A 17,981-nucleotide genomic window follows, 5' to 3' on the forward strand; every position below is an offset into this window, starting at 1 on the left:
ATAAATTATGGACCTTGATATGAAAATGGTTGAAAACCACTGGTGTAGACACTTAGATGAGCAAGGGGAATAGCTAGCTTTGCACTTCCTGCGTGCATCCATTACAGTTACACCTTCATTGATCTTACATCATCGAGAATATAAGATTACATATTGGCCTCTGTGACAATTATAGGCTGCATGCAGTGTTTATTACAAAGACTAAAACCATGACAACCTTTTTCACAGAAGAAAACTAAGTAAAAAACAAAATAAGAACTAAGATGAAACTAAGACTAAATATAGTAGCCTGATTTCAGACTCAGTCCGCTCAGAGAGTGGGCTGGAGCCAGGCAATAAACATAGTGACAAATTCACCAACAAATAAAAACTAGACTAATGTGTTAGGCTCGAGGGACTAGTGGAGAAGAGATACAGTAGAACTAAAAGCTCTACTGAAACGTACTATACTAGTAATGAAGGCTGGCTGGTAGCTATACAGATCTACAAACTGACAGCTTGTAGATCTGTACTTTTATGTGAGCTATGCGTGTTTTGCGAAAGGAAAACTGAGGAGCTGTCCTGGTGCTGAAAGTTTAGACTGGGGTCATATTAGGGTAGGGCAAATATCCATGACTTTCTTATTGTATCGGCTGTTTGGTGCCATCAAGAGTTTGTGACTCCCCGAACAGAAAATAAATACATTCGGCTCTAGAAGTGGAGTATGAATCGGCCCTTAGTCAGTGTTGATTTTGTAGACTAAAACAATGACGAAAATTGTTTGTCGACACTGACGAAAACGAAATAAAAAAAAAATAAAAACTAAGCTGTGATGACTAAAACTAAGACTAAATATATTGACAATTTCGTCAACAAAATAAAAACTAGACGAAAACGTTAGGGAGGGACTCGTGGAGAAGAGAGTAATTATATGTTTGGTTGCTCTCAGGTGTTGCGTGCTGAAAATAGCAGATCTACAAGCTCACAACGCGTCGCGCTGCGACGCGTTGTGAGCTTGTAGATCGGCTATTTTCAGCGCGCAACCCAATTGTAAAATCAGTCATTACGATGCCATGAAGGCCTGCCAAAATACATTTCAGTCGACAAAATCAACTGTAGATTTAGTCGCCTAAAAACGTACGATATTTAGTCGACTAAAATGTTTCTAAAAGCTTTCAGTTGACTAAATTATGACTAAAATCAAATTACATTTTATTCAAAAGACTATGACTAAAACTAAATCAAAATTTGCTGTCAAAAACAACACTGGCCCTTGGTCATAATGTCAGCTGGATTAAGCCATTTCCATGACAGAAGAAGACACACAAGCTCTTGAATTGGTTTGGTATTTTTATTTAATGATTTCCTTTACTCTAATATAACAGTGAACCGGTCTAAAAGGATAAATAAACAAGTGATCAGTCAGAGCTGCTATTAAGGCAAAAAAAGAAAGAATACAAATAAAAAGCTATTATAGATATTATAGGACTCATTGGACTCTTTCACAGAAAGAATAACAGCATTGTTCAGACATTGTGTACCTTTTCAGTACAAACAACATCTGTATGATGAAACCCATGCATTCAGTAACTTGATTCCAAATGAAATAAAAAGAATGGTTCCCTGATTCTCTCCAGATTAAACTGTAAGACAGTGGTTCTCGACCTTTTCAGGCTGGGACTCCCAAAAGAATCATATTTCAACTGGGGACCCCCCCCCCCCCCCCACCCCCACCCACCCTGACGAGCACTAAGAGTTAAGGCATTACATTTTGTACAACACGGTTCTATTGTGAAAATAGCAGATCTACATGCTCACGACGCCTCGCGTTGCCTAGCGTTGCGAGGCGTTGTGAGCATGTAGATCGTCTATTTTCACAATTTCTGCCTCTAATATTTGACAATTTGTCCAGTGATTAATTTGTCATTTTAGATGTATTAAAAAGTCCACAAATTGTCATAAAATGTGCAGATACCCTCTGTACACTTAAACTTTATGTTGGTTTGTTCACTGTTGAGTGGGAAAACAATGTTGCACATTAAGTTAATCATCTGGGGACCACCCCCAAAATAATTTGGGGACCCCCCTGGGGGTCCCGACCCACAGGATGAGAACCACTGCTGTAAGAAACAAAGAATCCTCATCAGGAGCAATCCATCCACCCTCTTAACTCTGAGACGTAAAGCCATTATGAGAACATTCCTTTGTTCTTGGATCTAAATCCTTAGCACACATACTGTAGGTAGATTAAGCTTTCTATGATATGCAAACCCCATATGCGATGCGTCGTATCCCACTGCAGTTGGCACGTCCACTGAACAAACCTCTAAAACCGCTTGAGCCCTGCATGGGGCAGCAGTGGCTCAGGGGGTAGAGTGGTCGCTTAGGAACCGGAAGGTTCCCGGTTCGAATCCGGGCCTCTCCCCCAGAGTTACTGGTCGAAGTATCTTTGAGCAAGACGCTGGGTGAATGTAATGCACAATCATTGTAAAGACCCTGGGATAGAGGCGCTATATATAAAGTAAGCCATTTACCATGAGAGGGAGTGGGTTGTTGGCTGATTTACCACTGTTTCAGGTTTGCCTCGTGCCAAACAACCCTGAAACAGTGGTAAATCAGCCAACAACCAATCAGCCAACAACCCACAACCCTCAACATAAATGAAAGAAAACACAGTTGTAACTTGCAAAGGTTATTTAGTTATACAACTGCAACACAACAGTGGGCGGGGTCCATGAGCCAACTCAAGGTTGTTGACCGATTTACCACTGTTTTAAGCCAATCAGAATCCAGTATCTGAACATGTGACCACAAAAAGTGGTAGAATGCACCATTTAGCATGTATTACCCATTTAACCCCACAGTAGCATCTCTATTCCTGGGCCAACAGTGAGTTAAAATAGACATGAAATCCACAAGCTCGCAAAGCGAGCCCTCGGGAACCCGCTCAGGTCAGAATAGGGTTGAAATGGTTAAAAGAAACACATCATGGTTTCAGAGATGATACATGTAAAACATAGCCTACGTTAAATCACAATCAGATCATTACTTATAGGTGAATAATACATAATGATAAAAATAAATAATATACTGCATGTTTCAGGCAATATATTAGGAGGCATCACAGATCCGCTATATGCTCTTTTCTGAGCTAACGTAGCTCCAGACTATGTTTGAAAATCGTGGGAGGCAACAGTCTGGCTCGTGAGAGCGCAGATGTTGTAGGTCGACCTGGGCGTGAGGATGCGCTGTAGGCCTACACATCCGTCCATTCTGCACTCAAATATAAAGCCTCTGTCACACGTTCAGAACCGTAAAATAGATCTTTAACACGTTGAGCAAGTGGTACAACTGCTGCTGCTTGATTTTCTCTCCACAGTCACACACGCCGTAATAACTGACTACAATCACATGCATGCATTATGTTTTGCATTTTCCCATGTCGATCGATCGACATATCGATCTATGCAAAGTGGAACAGTCCATCAGAAAAAAATACATTAATAATAGTATAGAATTGTAAGAAAATAAACTCTTTTACATTGATTGAACATTTGGCACACATTTCAGTAACTGTTTTCAGAGGTGTGTGCACTAAAATATTAAACATGATCTTTGTATATTCTATTCTGCCACTCGTAGTCTACCAGCGCTTGTAACACCAAATGTTTTGACTTCCTGTGTTGGTACAATTCTATGTCGTAATTAAAACGATATCGGCACGCGCTACCAAAAATAAACTACAGTAAAACAAAAAAAAACAAAACAGATGTGACGTGTAATAAGCTGCCCGGAATAAATGACTATGACTAAATGACCATCTCTCACACACAGTACGTAGGCTACTGTTCTGTTCTGTATGCGTGGTTTCAGGAACCGCGGAGCGACGTCACTCCTCTACAAAGTGCGCTTTCGTTCAATTATGTGCGTGGTGAGGACATTCACGGCAAAGCGGCTCACTGCGTGCGTCTTCTTTGATCTCAGCGCAGCATCGCCAGGCCTGTCGCCAGCACCACGTCGACGATTGTTGTTAAAATACAATTGATGAATGTCTCATGAATTTGTTTTTGGCTTTGTAACATTATGATTAGAAATGTCATTTCTGTTTGCCTTGTCATGCTTTGTAAACAAAAACTGCACAAAACACACCGATATAAAAATGACATAGTGCAGTACTGTAGGAAAATCAGACCGTATAATAATAACATTATACTTAAATACATTTAAAAAGCAAACATTTTCCGACAAAGCGTAGCACCGCAAAGCTTGTCAGCTTGTAGATCGCAAATTTTTGTTTTTAATTTTTATATTCATTAATAAATGTTTTCCCTAAATGCCCAAAATGGGGAAAACAGGTTGAAAATGCGTTTCATAGAAACACTTACACCAGAATAACTGCGTTGAGCCGAGATAATTGCAATCGTGGGATGATGTAATGCTTGCAACAGGCCTGATCCATACAAGCATTCTGCTAGCACACGGCTGCTACATTTCCGAACACGTTGTGACGGACGCGTTGCGCTCACTCCGCGCTGCGGCGGCTCTCAGAGCGCTACTCGGTACCGCCGATAGACAGCCGTGGCGGTTGAAGGCTGGGCGTCTGTGGGGGTGTAGTTCCCTGGCTGTCCACCTGAGGGAGCTGGTCCCTCCAGTAGGTGAAGTGGCTGTAGGTGTCCGAGCAGGGGAAGGCCGAGGAGGACGCTCGCTTCATCAGAGGAAACACATGGTCCACCACCTCACCCAGACGCACGTAACTGAAGAGAGGGGAGGGGAGGGGAGGAGAGGAGAGGAGAGGAGAGGAGAGGAGAGGAGAGGAGAGTGTTCTTTTATGAATTAATCTTCAAAAACGTCCGTTTATGACGTCACAAACGGCAGCAAATCTGGACAGCCTGTTTTGAGAACCCGTGGGATGCTTTTAACCTCCACCTTCCCAAAACCAGAGAAAGACACAACGGTCTGAAATGGGACTTTGTGAGGATAGAAGGTGCTAGTGGGACCCCAAAAAAAGGTTTAAAAAAAAACTCTTGTTTTGAAAAGGTTCAGAAATATGATGGTTAATGGGTAATTTATTACTTGCTCCAGCAGAGCGTGCAAGTGCTGTGTTCGGCTGCGTATGTACGTACTGTAGGTAGGTAGGTAGACGTGTGTGTTTAAACCTGTAGCCCAATCAGGGAGCCAATGAGGGACCAGCATTCCTGGTGATGCCAGTGGTGAGCGCACCTCATGGCACACTCTGCTGGTGCACAAGTACTTGTGCACAATGTGCAAGTTGGCATCTTGACAGAGTGCAGTTCTAGTTTCATCTTTGATTTTCAAGTGGCCTGACAGATGTCTTGAAGCGCAGAGCGACCTCCAAAGACGATTTGTACCAAACATCACGCTTGCATCGCAATTTGAACGATTCTCCCCGAACCTCGCTGTTCTCAGCCTCACTTAAGCCTCTATCATAGTCCAAGGTGAAGAGCTATCACCTCACCGCAGTGTTGTTTTCTAGCTATCACCTAAAAATGTCATAGTTTATCACCTAATCACCTAGGTGATCTATTGGACGTGGAAACCTTGTATGTTCATAACTGTTTATAGCTAGAAAACGACACCGCAGTGAGTTGATAGCTCTTCACCTTGGACTATGATAGAGGCTTAACTCTTTGAGTCAAGGTTCTGAAGCGTAGCTCCAGGACGGCGAACATGTCCAGACGAACTCGGAACTTACGAGGACACGTTGGTCTTTAGGATTAGGGTTCAGAACTCAGAACTTACAAGGACACGTTGGTCTTTAGGGTTAGGTTTAGGGTTAGGGTTCAGAACTCAGAACTTACGAGGACACGTTGGTCTTGGCATGTTCCTGCACCAGCTCTCCTTTAGGGTTCACTGTGAAGATCCTGTTCAGTGGAACACCAACCTCTTTGTAGGAGAACACATCCTGAACACATGGACACACGACCAGCACACATTATTAACACATACAGTGCCATTTAACAATACCTTCGTACTCTCATATGCCCCTGGTCTCCATAGACTTCCATGTAATTCATAGTGCACGGATCATGCACACCCATGCCTAGATAATGCACCACGTGTGTCCACATTGCTCACAGCTTTCAAACAAAAAAATCCAAATGGAAATCCGTTCAGGCATTAATGAGATAGCATCCATTATGTTTTCCTAAAATGTAAACAAAGATGGCTGCCATGTTTAATAGATGGGGTTGCTATGGGGGTTAAACATGCAATTTCGCGATTGCTATCATGCCTACTACATTTTTTGGGGTCAAAACATTTTTTTTGAAAAAATCAAAAAAAAAAAAAAAAAAAAAAAAAAAGGGAAATTATCGGGATTATCGGGCCTGGCAGGGAAAAACATTGAAATAATCTCGGGATTATCGGGCCTGGCATGCAATGAGTTAACCATATGAGGACACACGACCAGCACACATATGAGGACACAAGAACAGGTTGGCAGAGGGAGTGTTGCCAATTAATCCCCATTTTCACTGGAACTTTCCAGAACCAAGAACTTTCAAGAACCTGTGAAGTTCCGGGACCAAGTTCCTGCTTACGTTTCTTTCCATATAACCAGAACTAACCGGGAAGGTCCCAAAAAAGAGCAGCAGCGCTGCTGGCCCCTCCCATAGGTTCCCAGAACTAAAGTTTAGTTCTACCTCAGGAACAGGTCCTAAAAAAGGTTCCAGGAACCTCGTCTGGAACCGGGCCGTGTGCAATGGAAACAAAACCAGAAAAAAAAAATAAAAAAAAAAATAGGTTCAGGTTCCTGAAAGTTCTGGTTCCACCTTGCAGTGGAAAAGGGTCTTAATTAGATTAGAATTAGAATTTGAATTCGCCCATTGATACTGGGCGAAAACATGGGATACAAAAATTGTGATATCATTTTTTTAAGTACAAAAGAAGATATCAGAGCCCACTTGAATATCAGGAATCAGAAAATGCGTGGAACACTCATGTGACTGCTTAACACTCATCCACTTATATATACCGTATATGTCCCTATTCTGTGGCCAAGAATGTGGTGATCATAGCTGATCTACAAGCTCACAATGCACAAGACGCAGTATTTGGTGTTGATGTGTTAACAAATAATCACACCTAGTGTGAAGTGAGCGGTGCTTTTTATGTGCATGGGTGTGTGCGTGTGTGTGTATTGTGTGTGTATTTTGTGTGTATTGTGTGTGTGCGTACCGTAGGTCTGTTGCCGAAGGCGGCGTAGAAGGGTTGTGTGTTGGGGTAGAACAGGTTCTTGATGTCTGTTAGACACTCAACCTTGAACTTCTCTGGCTTCTTCTCGATCACCTCCCTGTCAATCACAAACACACGCTTTTAAACTAATATTAAAACATGTATTTTCTGGGGTGCCCGCTGGTCAAGGCGCATACCACATACTAGGCTATGATGCCTGCTGGCGTCGCCGGTTCGATTCCCGATCCGGACGACCTTTGCCACATGTCATTCCCCATCTCTCTCCCCATTTCCTGTCAGTCTACTATCCTATCAAATAAAGGCATTAAAAACCCCAAAACAAAACAAACATGTATTTTCGGGGGAAAACCCCTGTTTTGCTATGTAACTACTGTACTTTTTTGTTAATTTTTTATTAATATCACGTAGATGTTTTTCTTTTGGTACTTTTCCCCATTCACTTCCATTATAAGAATAGTCGTCCCTGGCTTTTTTGTCCCACCTAGTAACAGAGCGACATGGGGTGGGACTTGACCAAAGAGTGAATTCGGAGCACATAAGTTTGAACGGGCAACGAATAGTTAAAGTTTACGTGCATGTGTGTATGTGTGTGTGTGCGTGGGTGCGTGCATGCTACCTGTGCAGGGCAGAGAACAGGCTGCTAGGACTCAGCAGTACAGGGCCCATGGGCAGCATGGTACCTCTCTCATTCACCCAGTGCAGGTAGCCTCTGGTCATGTCTGCCATGCCGATGGCCCTGGCAGAACAATACAGGAACCTGTAGCCATTCCTGATGGAAGGGGGGGGAGAGAGATAAAAAAGAGAGAGAGAGAGAGAGAGAGAGAGAGAGAGAGAGAGAGAGAGAGAGAGATGAATAGTTATACCATCACAGGCATGCAAGTGCGGCAAGCCTGAGCTTCTTACTGGCTAACTTTGTGGTAGAGCTGGAAGAAGAGGTTTTCTTACTGGCTAACTTTGTGGTAGAGTTATAAGAAGAGGCTCTTACTGGCTAACTTTGTGGTACAGGTGAAATAGGACATTCTTACTGGCTAACTTTTTGGTAGAGTTGGAAGAAGAAGAGGTTTTCTTACTGGCTAACTTTGTGGTAGAGTTGAAAGAAGTAGAGGGTTTCTTGCTAACTTTGTGGTAGAGGTAGAAAAAGAGGTTTTCTCACTGGCTAACTTTGTGGTAGAGTTAGAGGTTGTCTTACTGGCTAACTTCATGGTAGAGGTGAAGAATAAGAGGTTCTTACTGGCTAACTTCATGGTAGAGGTGAAGAATAAGAAGTTTCTTACTGGCTAACTTCATGGTAGAGGTGAAGAATAAGACATTTCTTACTGGCTAACTTCATGGTAGAGGTGAAGAATAAGAGGTTCTTACTGGCTAACTTCATGGTAGAGGTGAAGAATAAGAAGTTTCTTACTGGCTAATTTCATGGTAGAGGTGAAGAATAAGAAGTTTCTTACTGGCTAACTTTGTGGTAGAGGTGAAGAATAAGAGGTTCTTACTGGCTAACTTTGTGGTAGAGCTGGGCGATGCCCTGGTGCGTCCAGTCCTTCCCCAGTGTGGGCAGGATGTGACCTATGACATCTGACCTGCCAAGGCAAACACAGGGACACAGCGCTCACTCAGTCAGAACGCTTCAACGCCACGCGCTGCTGCACACGTGCAGCGGTGCAACGTTACTTTACTTGAGTGTCTCCAATACAGTTGTGATCAAAAGTGTACATACACTTGTAAAGAACATGTATGTCATGGCAGTTTTGACTTTCCAATCATTTCTACATTTCTTATGTTTCTGAAATAGGTTGATTAGAGCAAATACCTCGTTGCCGCACACAAAAGAATCATCATGTTTCTTTTATTTTCATGAATTTATTATGACCAAATCAGCTGGGTAAAAAAATAAAAATAAACAAACAGCAGTGCTAATGTCCCTTGGCCATGTCGGTTGTGTCAATCAAATAAGCAACTGTGCAGCAATTGTTTTTGAACTAAATAAACGGCATGTCCCACTGGGAAGAGAACCCAGGGCAGACCAAGGGCAAACGTGCTCTTTACAAGTGTATGTAAACTTTTGATCGAAACTGTACATCTAGTCCACAACCTGTCAGTGCATTGTGGTATGGCTTCTTTTACTTGAAGGCAGGCTAAGTGATTTATTTTGTGTGGTTAAAATAAGCATTAAATAACTCTGCAGCAATGATTACAGAATTCAGAATATAGTGCATAATGAGTACTTTCAACTTTTGGTACATTTTGATGCCATTACTTTTGTACTTTCACTGTCAATGTTGAATACCCGACTTGTTTGTAGTGTTTCTACAAACATGCCATATTAATCCCTTTTTCAATATAATTGACCTTTTTGAAATATACACCAGTCAGACTCCCTAATCGGGAGATAAGCGACCGCCAGGTCGCATACACAAACTTTAGAAGGCAATCGTAGCCAATCGGGAGGGAATATGGGAAATGGGACAGGTCCATGTTGATGACATGACTTTAGAGACACTGTGAACCGCTTTGCGTGATTTTAGATTCTGTAGGAGCAGTGTCCAAAAATGTGTTTTGCAAACATCGGCCTGATGGTGGGCTCTTGAGTTTATATGGATTTGCCTATGACAATCAAACAACAATACTTCTACATCAGGGGTGGGCAACTTTGATGATAGAGAGGACCACTATATTTCCACCTTCACTCCAGAGGGCCACATTGCATATTGCTACGTCCTACTTTGTCAATCTAGTATCTCATACAAAAGAAGCAAAAATAGCAGATCTACAAGCTCAAAATGCATCACGCTGCGATGCGTTTGGAGCTTGTAGATCAGCTATTTTTGCTTCTGTGGAATTGGAATCCTGAATAATTTTTTGTTATTTTTGAATTGGAATCCTGAAATGTAACATTTTGATTTAATTTCAAACGCATTTAGTTATAACTAAATGTTAATATGTTAATATAACTAACCCTATACTCATGTTAACTTTATGAACTTAAATACAAATACATTGTACATAAAAAAATAAATTGTAATACTACTAGTCATTAAAGGAGTAGTTCACCCCCAAAATGCCTTTTTTTTATTGTTTTCACATTTTTGTCTTAGGAATGCGACAAAAAACAAAAAATATTATTGAACTCTAGTCTCCATGGCATGAGTAATCAATAGAAAAAAGGTCATTTTGGGGATGAACTACTCCTTTAAGCTGACGGAATTAAAGCAGGTCATGTTTGGAATTGTAACAGCTGAAATCAATAACATATCAGTATTCCGGTATCAACCTGCGGGCCGCATTAAGCGAAGGGCCGCCAGTTGCCCATGTATGTTCTACTTCAATAAAGCAAGTGAGTGCTTTTTCCACCAATGCAAACACGTGAACGTCTCGTACGTACGGACGTCTCGTACGTACGGACGTCCGTTCCTACCTGGTGATGGTGCCGTCGATGTCGGAGATGACGATCTTGTCGTCCCAGCTCCACAGGTAGATGGTGCTCTGGCAGCGGCAGGTGCCCTGGTACTGGGTGGTGACGCTGAACACCACGTCGTTGGGACCCTCCTTCAACTGCAGGGACAGCTGGGGAGAGAGAGAGAGGGGGGGGGGGGGGGGGGTCGGGAGGTTGAATACTTTATAGACCCCTGACCTCTGAAACAAACATCAAACTTCAGACCTGGATCGTCAACAAGTTCTCCAGAACTTTAGAGGCTCAACTAAAAAATAACTCTAATGACTGTCAGGCGTAGATTCCTAGTAATCGTGGACTATTAAAATAACAACCGCACCCACTAAATACGTGTGTTTTTTTTTAAGCACATCAAGGGCCCTATCTTACCTTACCCCTCATGCCTAAACGTTCTGGTGAAAATAGCCGATGTAGCTATTCAAACCATTTTGTGTGGTTGCTATAGGCAACCAGGCTATTGTTCTTGTCCATTTAATAAAGTGTAAACCTGTTTTCTATTAACATCACTGTAACCCCAAAAGTCCATTAGGGTGGACTTTTTCTCTCCCTTTTCTGATTGTACAATATAACGTCCAATCAGACAGTATTGGTCATGCTTCCTTCACATGACATCACAAAATAATATAAATAGTCAGACGGAATTCATTTCCAGCAGATTCCTCTCACGACTCGCGCCACATGACATTTTTCAAAACTGTAAAAAATGCATAAAATTAGGTGTAATATAGGGTCCTATATATAAGATAGGTATAAGATAGGGCTCTATAAATGGTAAGTTAGGGCTCTATAAATCTCTTAGAACCTTCCTTCTCTCACCAGCTGATCTGAGGTCAGTCGCAGGGTCTTCTTGTAGGACACGCCCCCCGTGACCAGCAAGGGCTCTGATTGGACGGAAGGCGAGCACTGCTTGGCGGCCCGCCGGTCGTCCTCACTGGAAGATGACTCCTCCCTAACACCACAGACACACAACACACACACAACAGGTATACAACACACATACCACAACATACACCACAGACACACACAGACACAACACAACAGACACCACAGAGAACACACAGACACACACAACACACACACCACAACAGACACAACAAAATACCAAATTGGCCAAATTGTCAAATATTACCTAAGAAAGAGGCAAATAGCCGGTTAAATTAAGACAGGGTTCCCACACATTTTTACCAATTAATTTCCCAAACCTTTCCAGAATATTTAACCCAATTTCCAGGACTATATAACAACCAGTAAGACTCCCTAATCGGGAGATAAGCGACCGTTGGTCGCTTATCTCCATAAATAGAGCAAAAATGTGTTTTTCCAAAATCTTCCTGATCCATGTTGTTGACATGAGTGTAGACATACTGTGTAGTGATTTTCGTGATTTTAGGGCAAAATCTGAATCGGCCTCATGGTGGCGCTAGAGGGCCATGTGAGAAATGAGGGGTGGGGTCTCCTCGCCGCCAAGGCGGACGAATAGGTACCGGCCCCGGCTCTCCCGGTCGCTCCTAGCCCGAGTTACGGCATTTTATGTGAGCTGCAGTGGCAGGGGGTCCTCCACTGGGGGCGCCACCACTTTTGCATCCGTTCTGGAGCACCAGGAGTGGGTGGTCCCCGGGAATGCCCCGTGAGCAGCCCCGTTGGGGTGGTCATTTGGTCATTTTTGCACATTTGGTAATTTTTTACACCTGGGGGTCCCCCAGGGACCTGGGGGTCCCCGAAACTCCGGGGGTCCTTGGAGGTTGTAGTTTGGCAGGCAAGGAGTGTGTGTGCAAAATCTGGCATGGATCGGGGCAACGGTTGCAGAGATATGAGCAGGGCAAAAGTGTGACGTGTGACGTGTGACAGAGGGAGTGACGGAGGGAGTGACGGAGGGACAGCCGGTGGAGGTTTGGATAGTGTGCAAGTAACTGCGACCTACGGTCGCAATAATTCAGCTCAATAACAGGTCACTTAATCCTATGCGCAATGCAAGAGTTGAGGAATTTTGTATGACACGGTTCTATTGTGAAAATAGCAGATCTAGATGCTGCGAGGCGTTGTGAGCATGTAGATCGGCTATTTTCACAATTTCTGCCTCTGATATTTGACAATGTGGCCCATGTTTAATTTGTCATTTCAGAGGTATTAACTCACTTAGCGCCGAGCGACTTTCGGGGCGACTAACTAATGATGGCGTTTAGTGCCGAGCGACTCGGAGCGACTTTTATATAAAAGCATTGTTTAAGCTTTTAATTTGGGTTGATAGACGGAGCGGAACGGTTAGCTTACCTTCGACTAGCATACAGATGAAAACCGTGAAAAAAAAAGGATACGATTATGACGTCACCTTTAAGCCATAGCTTCCTGTTTACGTAGGCCTCTGTTAGCCGCTAGGCTCAATGCAAACCATCCGACCCTCACGTAGCTTCACTAGGTCGGATTTTGATTCGGAAACTTTCTGTGTGGCATCTATATACGTTCCGATGCCCATACCAATGGTGGTTTGAGACGATCAAGCACGAATTGAGCAGTATTGAGCTCAAATGGCGGCCCGCGGCCTGTCCATTGAATGTCAATGGAGAGCATGTCATTGTACCATCCTGTTATGTCATGAACCTTGTTTTTTATTCTGACTTAACATGGGACCATGGAAAGTCAATGGGCTATGGCTCACTCTAGTGGTCATCTTGTGGCATCTGCAGGCACGTGTACCTGTTTATGTAATGTGATTTTGGGGATTCAATATAGCTATTTCCTGGCGTTATAAGCGCAGATTCATATTGAAATCTGGCTCGCTCGGCGCTAAGTGAGTTAACAAAATCAATAACCAAAAACAATGCATAGCTATTTTTTTCCAGGACCTTCCAGGACCCTTGATAAATTCCAAACTTTTCCAGTACTGGAAAAATGTTTTTTCTAATTTCAAAATATTTCCAGGAATGTCATGACCGTGGGAACCCTGTTAAGGGTATTTTTGGAGGGTGGTGACCTGAAAAGCCTACCTGATCATGGAGCCCATGTTCCCAGGCTGCTCTCCGCTGCCACAGTCCCCGCCGTGCTCACCAACCATGTCCTGCATCAGGGTGTGAGAGGAGAGACCTTGGTGAGGTTAACTCGGTTTACACACAAACAGCTGCCTGATTCTACTCTAACCTGGCATCCCCAGACCAGGGACGTGCTGGCCATTGGGAAAAGCGGGACAACTCCCGAGCGGCCGGTTCATTCCTGGCCGGTCCAGGCCGGCCATTAGGAAAAAAATAAACCTTTGCACAAAAGTAAAAATGTAACTGTTTGCACAAAAGTAGTGAAAACAGCAGATCTACAAGCACACAACGCCTCGCGGTGCGAGGCGTTGTGTGCTTGTAGATCGTCTGTTTTCACTAGTTTAAATCATGTTTTAAAATGATAAATACAAAACAAAAGGTTTTGGACATGCAAGGTTTCCACCCGACAACGACGAAATATAACTCATGTAATTGGCCCACTGGCTTGTCACTTGTCATGATCTGAAATGGCAAATCTTTGAGTAGCAGCAGCGCTATATATAGCGCGCAATGAGGGCCTCTCCAACTCTTTTTCCCGGGCTGAATCAGGGGCCCAGCATGTCCCTGCCCCAGACTTCCCACCGCAAGGCAAAGCCTGGTATTCATTCTGAACCGAACCATGTGATCCGCTTTGACAAAACAGTGGTTCCCATGGTTGGTTCCGGTTGGTGTCATGTTGTCGTGTTTGTTCCCCAAATAATGCAAATCAATTAGTTTATTGTCACTAGTCGCGCTATGAGTTAGAATAAAAGATGGACATACAGTAGGCATAACAAATGATTGTTATACCTAAAGAAAGGAAACAATTATACCATTTTAAACCAATGTTAAACTAGGGGGGATCACTTTGGAGGTGCACAGCACCACTGTTTCCGGCTGTCTGAATTACAAAATGACGTAAAAACGACAAAAGTTTTTTTTTTTCTTTTATAGTAGTTAGAGTGTTGATTTAAAATGGTATTGAACTACAGAAAACAGATCTAACAGACTACAGTAAAGAACCCACTGATTTGGTGCTGCTGTTCCTCCTCCAGGAGAACCACCATCTTCCTCCTTTCTTTGGCATCTTCTCCTTCATGATGTTCTCCACAGTGACCTGCAGTCAGCAATCAATCAATCAATCAATCAATCATTGTAAAGGACACTAAATGGCATCAGTGACATGACAAGAGTACTGTAGGTTACCCCATCAGGCAGTATGCGCTGGGTGGGCGACTTTCGTTGAGAAGAGTGACCAAAGATCGTATGCTTGGATATAAAAAGCGAGATACCTCATTCACCGCTGCAGTTCATAGGAGTGCCACTCAAAAGGACTAGCGGCTAAACTCTTTTCCAGGACTTATCCGTTCAATTCAAACTTCGAACTTCCGTTTCCGGAGGCCCGCTTCTGAATTCCGGGAACGCTTGGCTTAAAGATTACCTGGAGGTTTTTTTTACAGACGCCCCAGAGCCGAAGGAGGCGTCTACCTTTCTATGTCTATGATTCTATGAATGTGTATATGCCCTTTACAGATGTTATAGTCGCTGTCAGGTGGAAACCTGGGTTGTTCTCAAAACTGTTCCCTTTATATTATTTAAATAAAAGAAAAAGAAAAATAGACGCTCTATAATAACGAATGTCTAGATCTACTTGTTTCACTACTCTTGTGTGTCATTCTTGTATGATGAAGTAGGGCATTTGTTTACCGGAAAACAATATAACACCATGATCTGAAGACTATCAAGTCCCAGTACCAGTATGAGTCAGCAGGGGGAGTGCTACTGCTTTAGTATACTGTATAAAGTGCAGGTTTCTTCAGTGGTATACTGTACTGTATGTACATAGCAGTGTCTCTCTGTGTGTGTGTGTGTGTGTGTGTGTGTGTGTGTGTGTGTGTGTGTGTGTGTGTGTGTGTGTGTGTGTGTGTGTGTGTGTGTGTGTGTGTGTGTGTGTGTGTGTGTGTGTGTGTGTGTGTGTGTGTATGTCTCACCTTTGGCAGAGGTTTCTGGAAAGCTTGCATAGCCAGCATAAGAGGAGCTGCCGTGCTCCAATTATAGTATCTGTGAGAGGACAATACATGTTTCAATAAATATCAATTCATAAAAAATAGAAGAAATCCCTGCCAATGCCTTTTCTTGCAGGAACAGCATCTTCCCTGCAGTGTACGTGAAAAAACACACTTATAATATGTCAGGACCTAGACCAATCAGTGACGTCTCCATTGGGGCCAGATCAAGTTAAAACCATGACTAGTCAGATCTGGCCTAGAATATCACCTGATTTCAACCAACATGAATCCTGCCCACGAAAACGGACATGGACCTGGATTAATCAGAGAGTGTCCGATCAAGGCCAGATAAATATCATAGCTAGTCAGATATGTCCCAGAATATAACCTTACATGCTCATATTTCAACTAACATTACAAACAATAACTGTCAAACTAAAAAAAGTCCATATGACGTCCTGGTAATGACATCAAGATCATCCCCATATGGGCTGTGATCTGGCCTAGTTCTGAACGTCACCGGAGGACGTTATCAAAACGTCATCATGACGTCATTTGGCTTGCAGGGTTATAATGTGATGGTGAGGGTGTAACATTGTGTTGTGTAGTTTATCAGTAGTTTATTAACGTACTTATTGCTTATCTTCACTACTAAGTTGTAGTTTATAATGTGATAACTTACTTATTGCCTATCTTCACTACTAGGTTGGGGTCGTCAATGATGGAGGGGTTCTCTGCAAACTCCTGGTAGGAGATGGTCTTCTCCTGGAACTGATCTGTACACGCGCACACACGCACACACGCGCACACACACGCACACGCACACGCGCACACACACACACACACACACACACACACACACACACACACACACACACACACACACACACACACACACACACACACACACACACACACACGCACACACACTTATCCTTATTTGACTGCGGCTCCCATGTACTATACTAGAATGTATATTCGCCACTTAATATACTTCATCATATGACAGTGCCGTCCGTGCAGGCTCAACACATAAGACAAGTTTGAAATGCAAGCTTGTACGGCAGATCTGCTATATTGGAAATGTGTGAAAGTTTAATAAAAACCTTAATAAAATGTATGGGATTATAATGTAGCTGTATTGCATTTGTTGTTGCTGTTCTTCCCCTTATGGTGGTTAAACTGTGGACCTCAGATTTGTTGGTTCTGTAACCATTTTTTAATTTAAACTAAAAACTCATTTTTATAGAAAGGCCTTTTTAACCTCCTAACTGCATTCATTGTTGTTGTGTTGTTTTTATTTTTATCATATTGCTGAAATTGTTGATGATTTACAGTATGATGTTATTTTTTATGTTGCTAAGCACTTTGTAACTTTGTTTTAAAAGGTGCTATATAAATAAAGTTGTATTATTATTATTATAAACGTGCATTGTGTCTATGGTGGTTAAACGTTGCATGGCGTCTATGGTGGTTAAACGTTGCACGGCAGGGTATTCACGAATAGTGATTTTTAGTATTCAAATTATTCGACCCCAAAGTATTCGAATAGTCGAATATTCGACAGGACTGTCCAAACTGGCCAAACCGTCAAATTAAGTAAGCAAGAGGCGAACATTGTGAAAATAGCCGATCTACATGCTATTTTCACAATATTTATCTGCAGAGCCGAATACTTATCAGGGTGGGGGTCCCCAGTTCAAATATGTTTATTTTGGGGGTCACGGCCTCAAAAGGTTTCAGAACCCCTGGTATAGAGCATTAACAAATTCATCCACCAGGGGCATTGCCAACTCATTCTTATGACTTTCTATCTCGCCAAGCTTTATATACTATATCTTTTTTAAAGAGAAAACAATAACAAAATAAGCGAATATTCGACTTCGGTGAACAACGTCGAATAGTGACTTTGATATTCGAATATTCGAATATTTGGTGAATGCCCTATTGCAGTGGTTCTTTAACTTTTTGGGCTTCAGTATCCCCTTTTCCTGATTGCTGAATCCAAGTACCCCCTTTAATCCAGTGACCCATACAAGTCTGTAACTCTGACAGTGTACAAATGGAACCAAATGAACCCTAACGGGTTCATTTGGTTCCATTTGTACACTGTCAGAGTTAAGGGGAGACCTTGAAATTTGGTAGTTTGAGAAACACTGCTCTAATCGACAATATTTTGACTAGAAAATACTGACATCAAAAGTCCAGTTTTTATGTCAATATGTTGAAAACAAAAGTAAGTAGCCTAACCCTAACCCTATTCAGTAACAGTAAAATTTGTACTTAATTTGGTTTAAAGCTACGTATACAGAGTAGCACGTTCACATA

General features: G+C 42.6%; 1 protein-coding gene across 1 annotated transcript in view; it reads right to left on the minus strand.

Annotated features, from left to right (window-relative positions):
* Window positions 1-4,531: 4,531 nt before the first annotated feature.
* Window positions 4,532-17,981, minus strand: part of LOC308300786 (phosphatidate phosphatase LPIN1-like) — a gene marked incomplete at its 3' end in the record, with an annotated part of 32,897 nt that continues 19,447 nt past the window's right edge. The window contains exons 10-20 of the mRNA XM_080744686.1: window positions 16,336-16,429; window positions 15,636-15,705; window positions 14,672-14,761; window positions 13,624-13,694; window positions 11,456-11,588; window positions 10,604-10,752; window positions 8,682-8,768; window positions 7,811-7,963; window positions 7,177-7,291; window positions 5,799-5,902; window positions 4,532-4,733 (exon numbers count right to left, since the gene is read on the minus strand). Coding sequence (XP_080600812.1) covers window positions 4,532-4,733; window positions 5,799-5,902; window positions 7,177-7,291; window positions 7,811-7,963; window positions 8,682-8,768; window positions 10,604-10,752; window positions 11,456-11,588; window positions 13,624-13,694; window positions 14,672-14,761; window positions 15,636-15,705; window positions 16,336-16,429 — 1,268 coding nt within the window. The remainder of the gene's footprint in view (window positions 4,734-5,798; window positions 5,903-7,176; window positions 7,292-7,810; window positions 7,964-8,681; window positions 8,769-10,603; window positions 10,753-11,455; window positions 11,589-13,623; window positions 13,695-14,671; window positions 14,762-15,635; window positions 15,706-16,335; window positions 16,430-17,981) is intronic.

Source organism: Nannobrachium achirus (assembly GCF_963921795.1).
Source record: "Nannobrachium achirus genome assembly, chromosome: 16".
Taxonomy (NCBI): Eukaryota; Metazoa; Chordata; class Actinopteri; order Myctophiformes; family Myctophidae; genus Nannobrachium; species Nannobrachium achirus.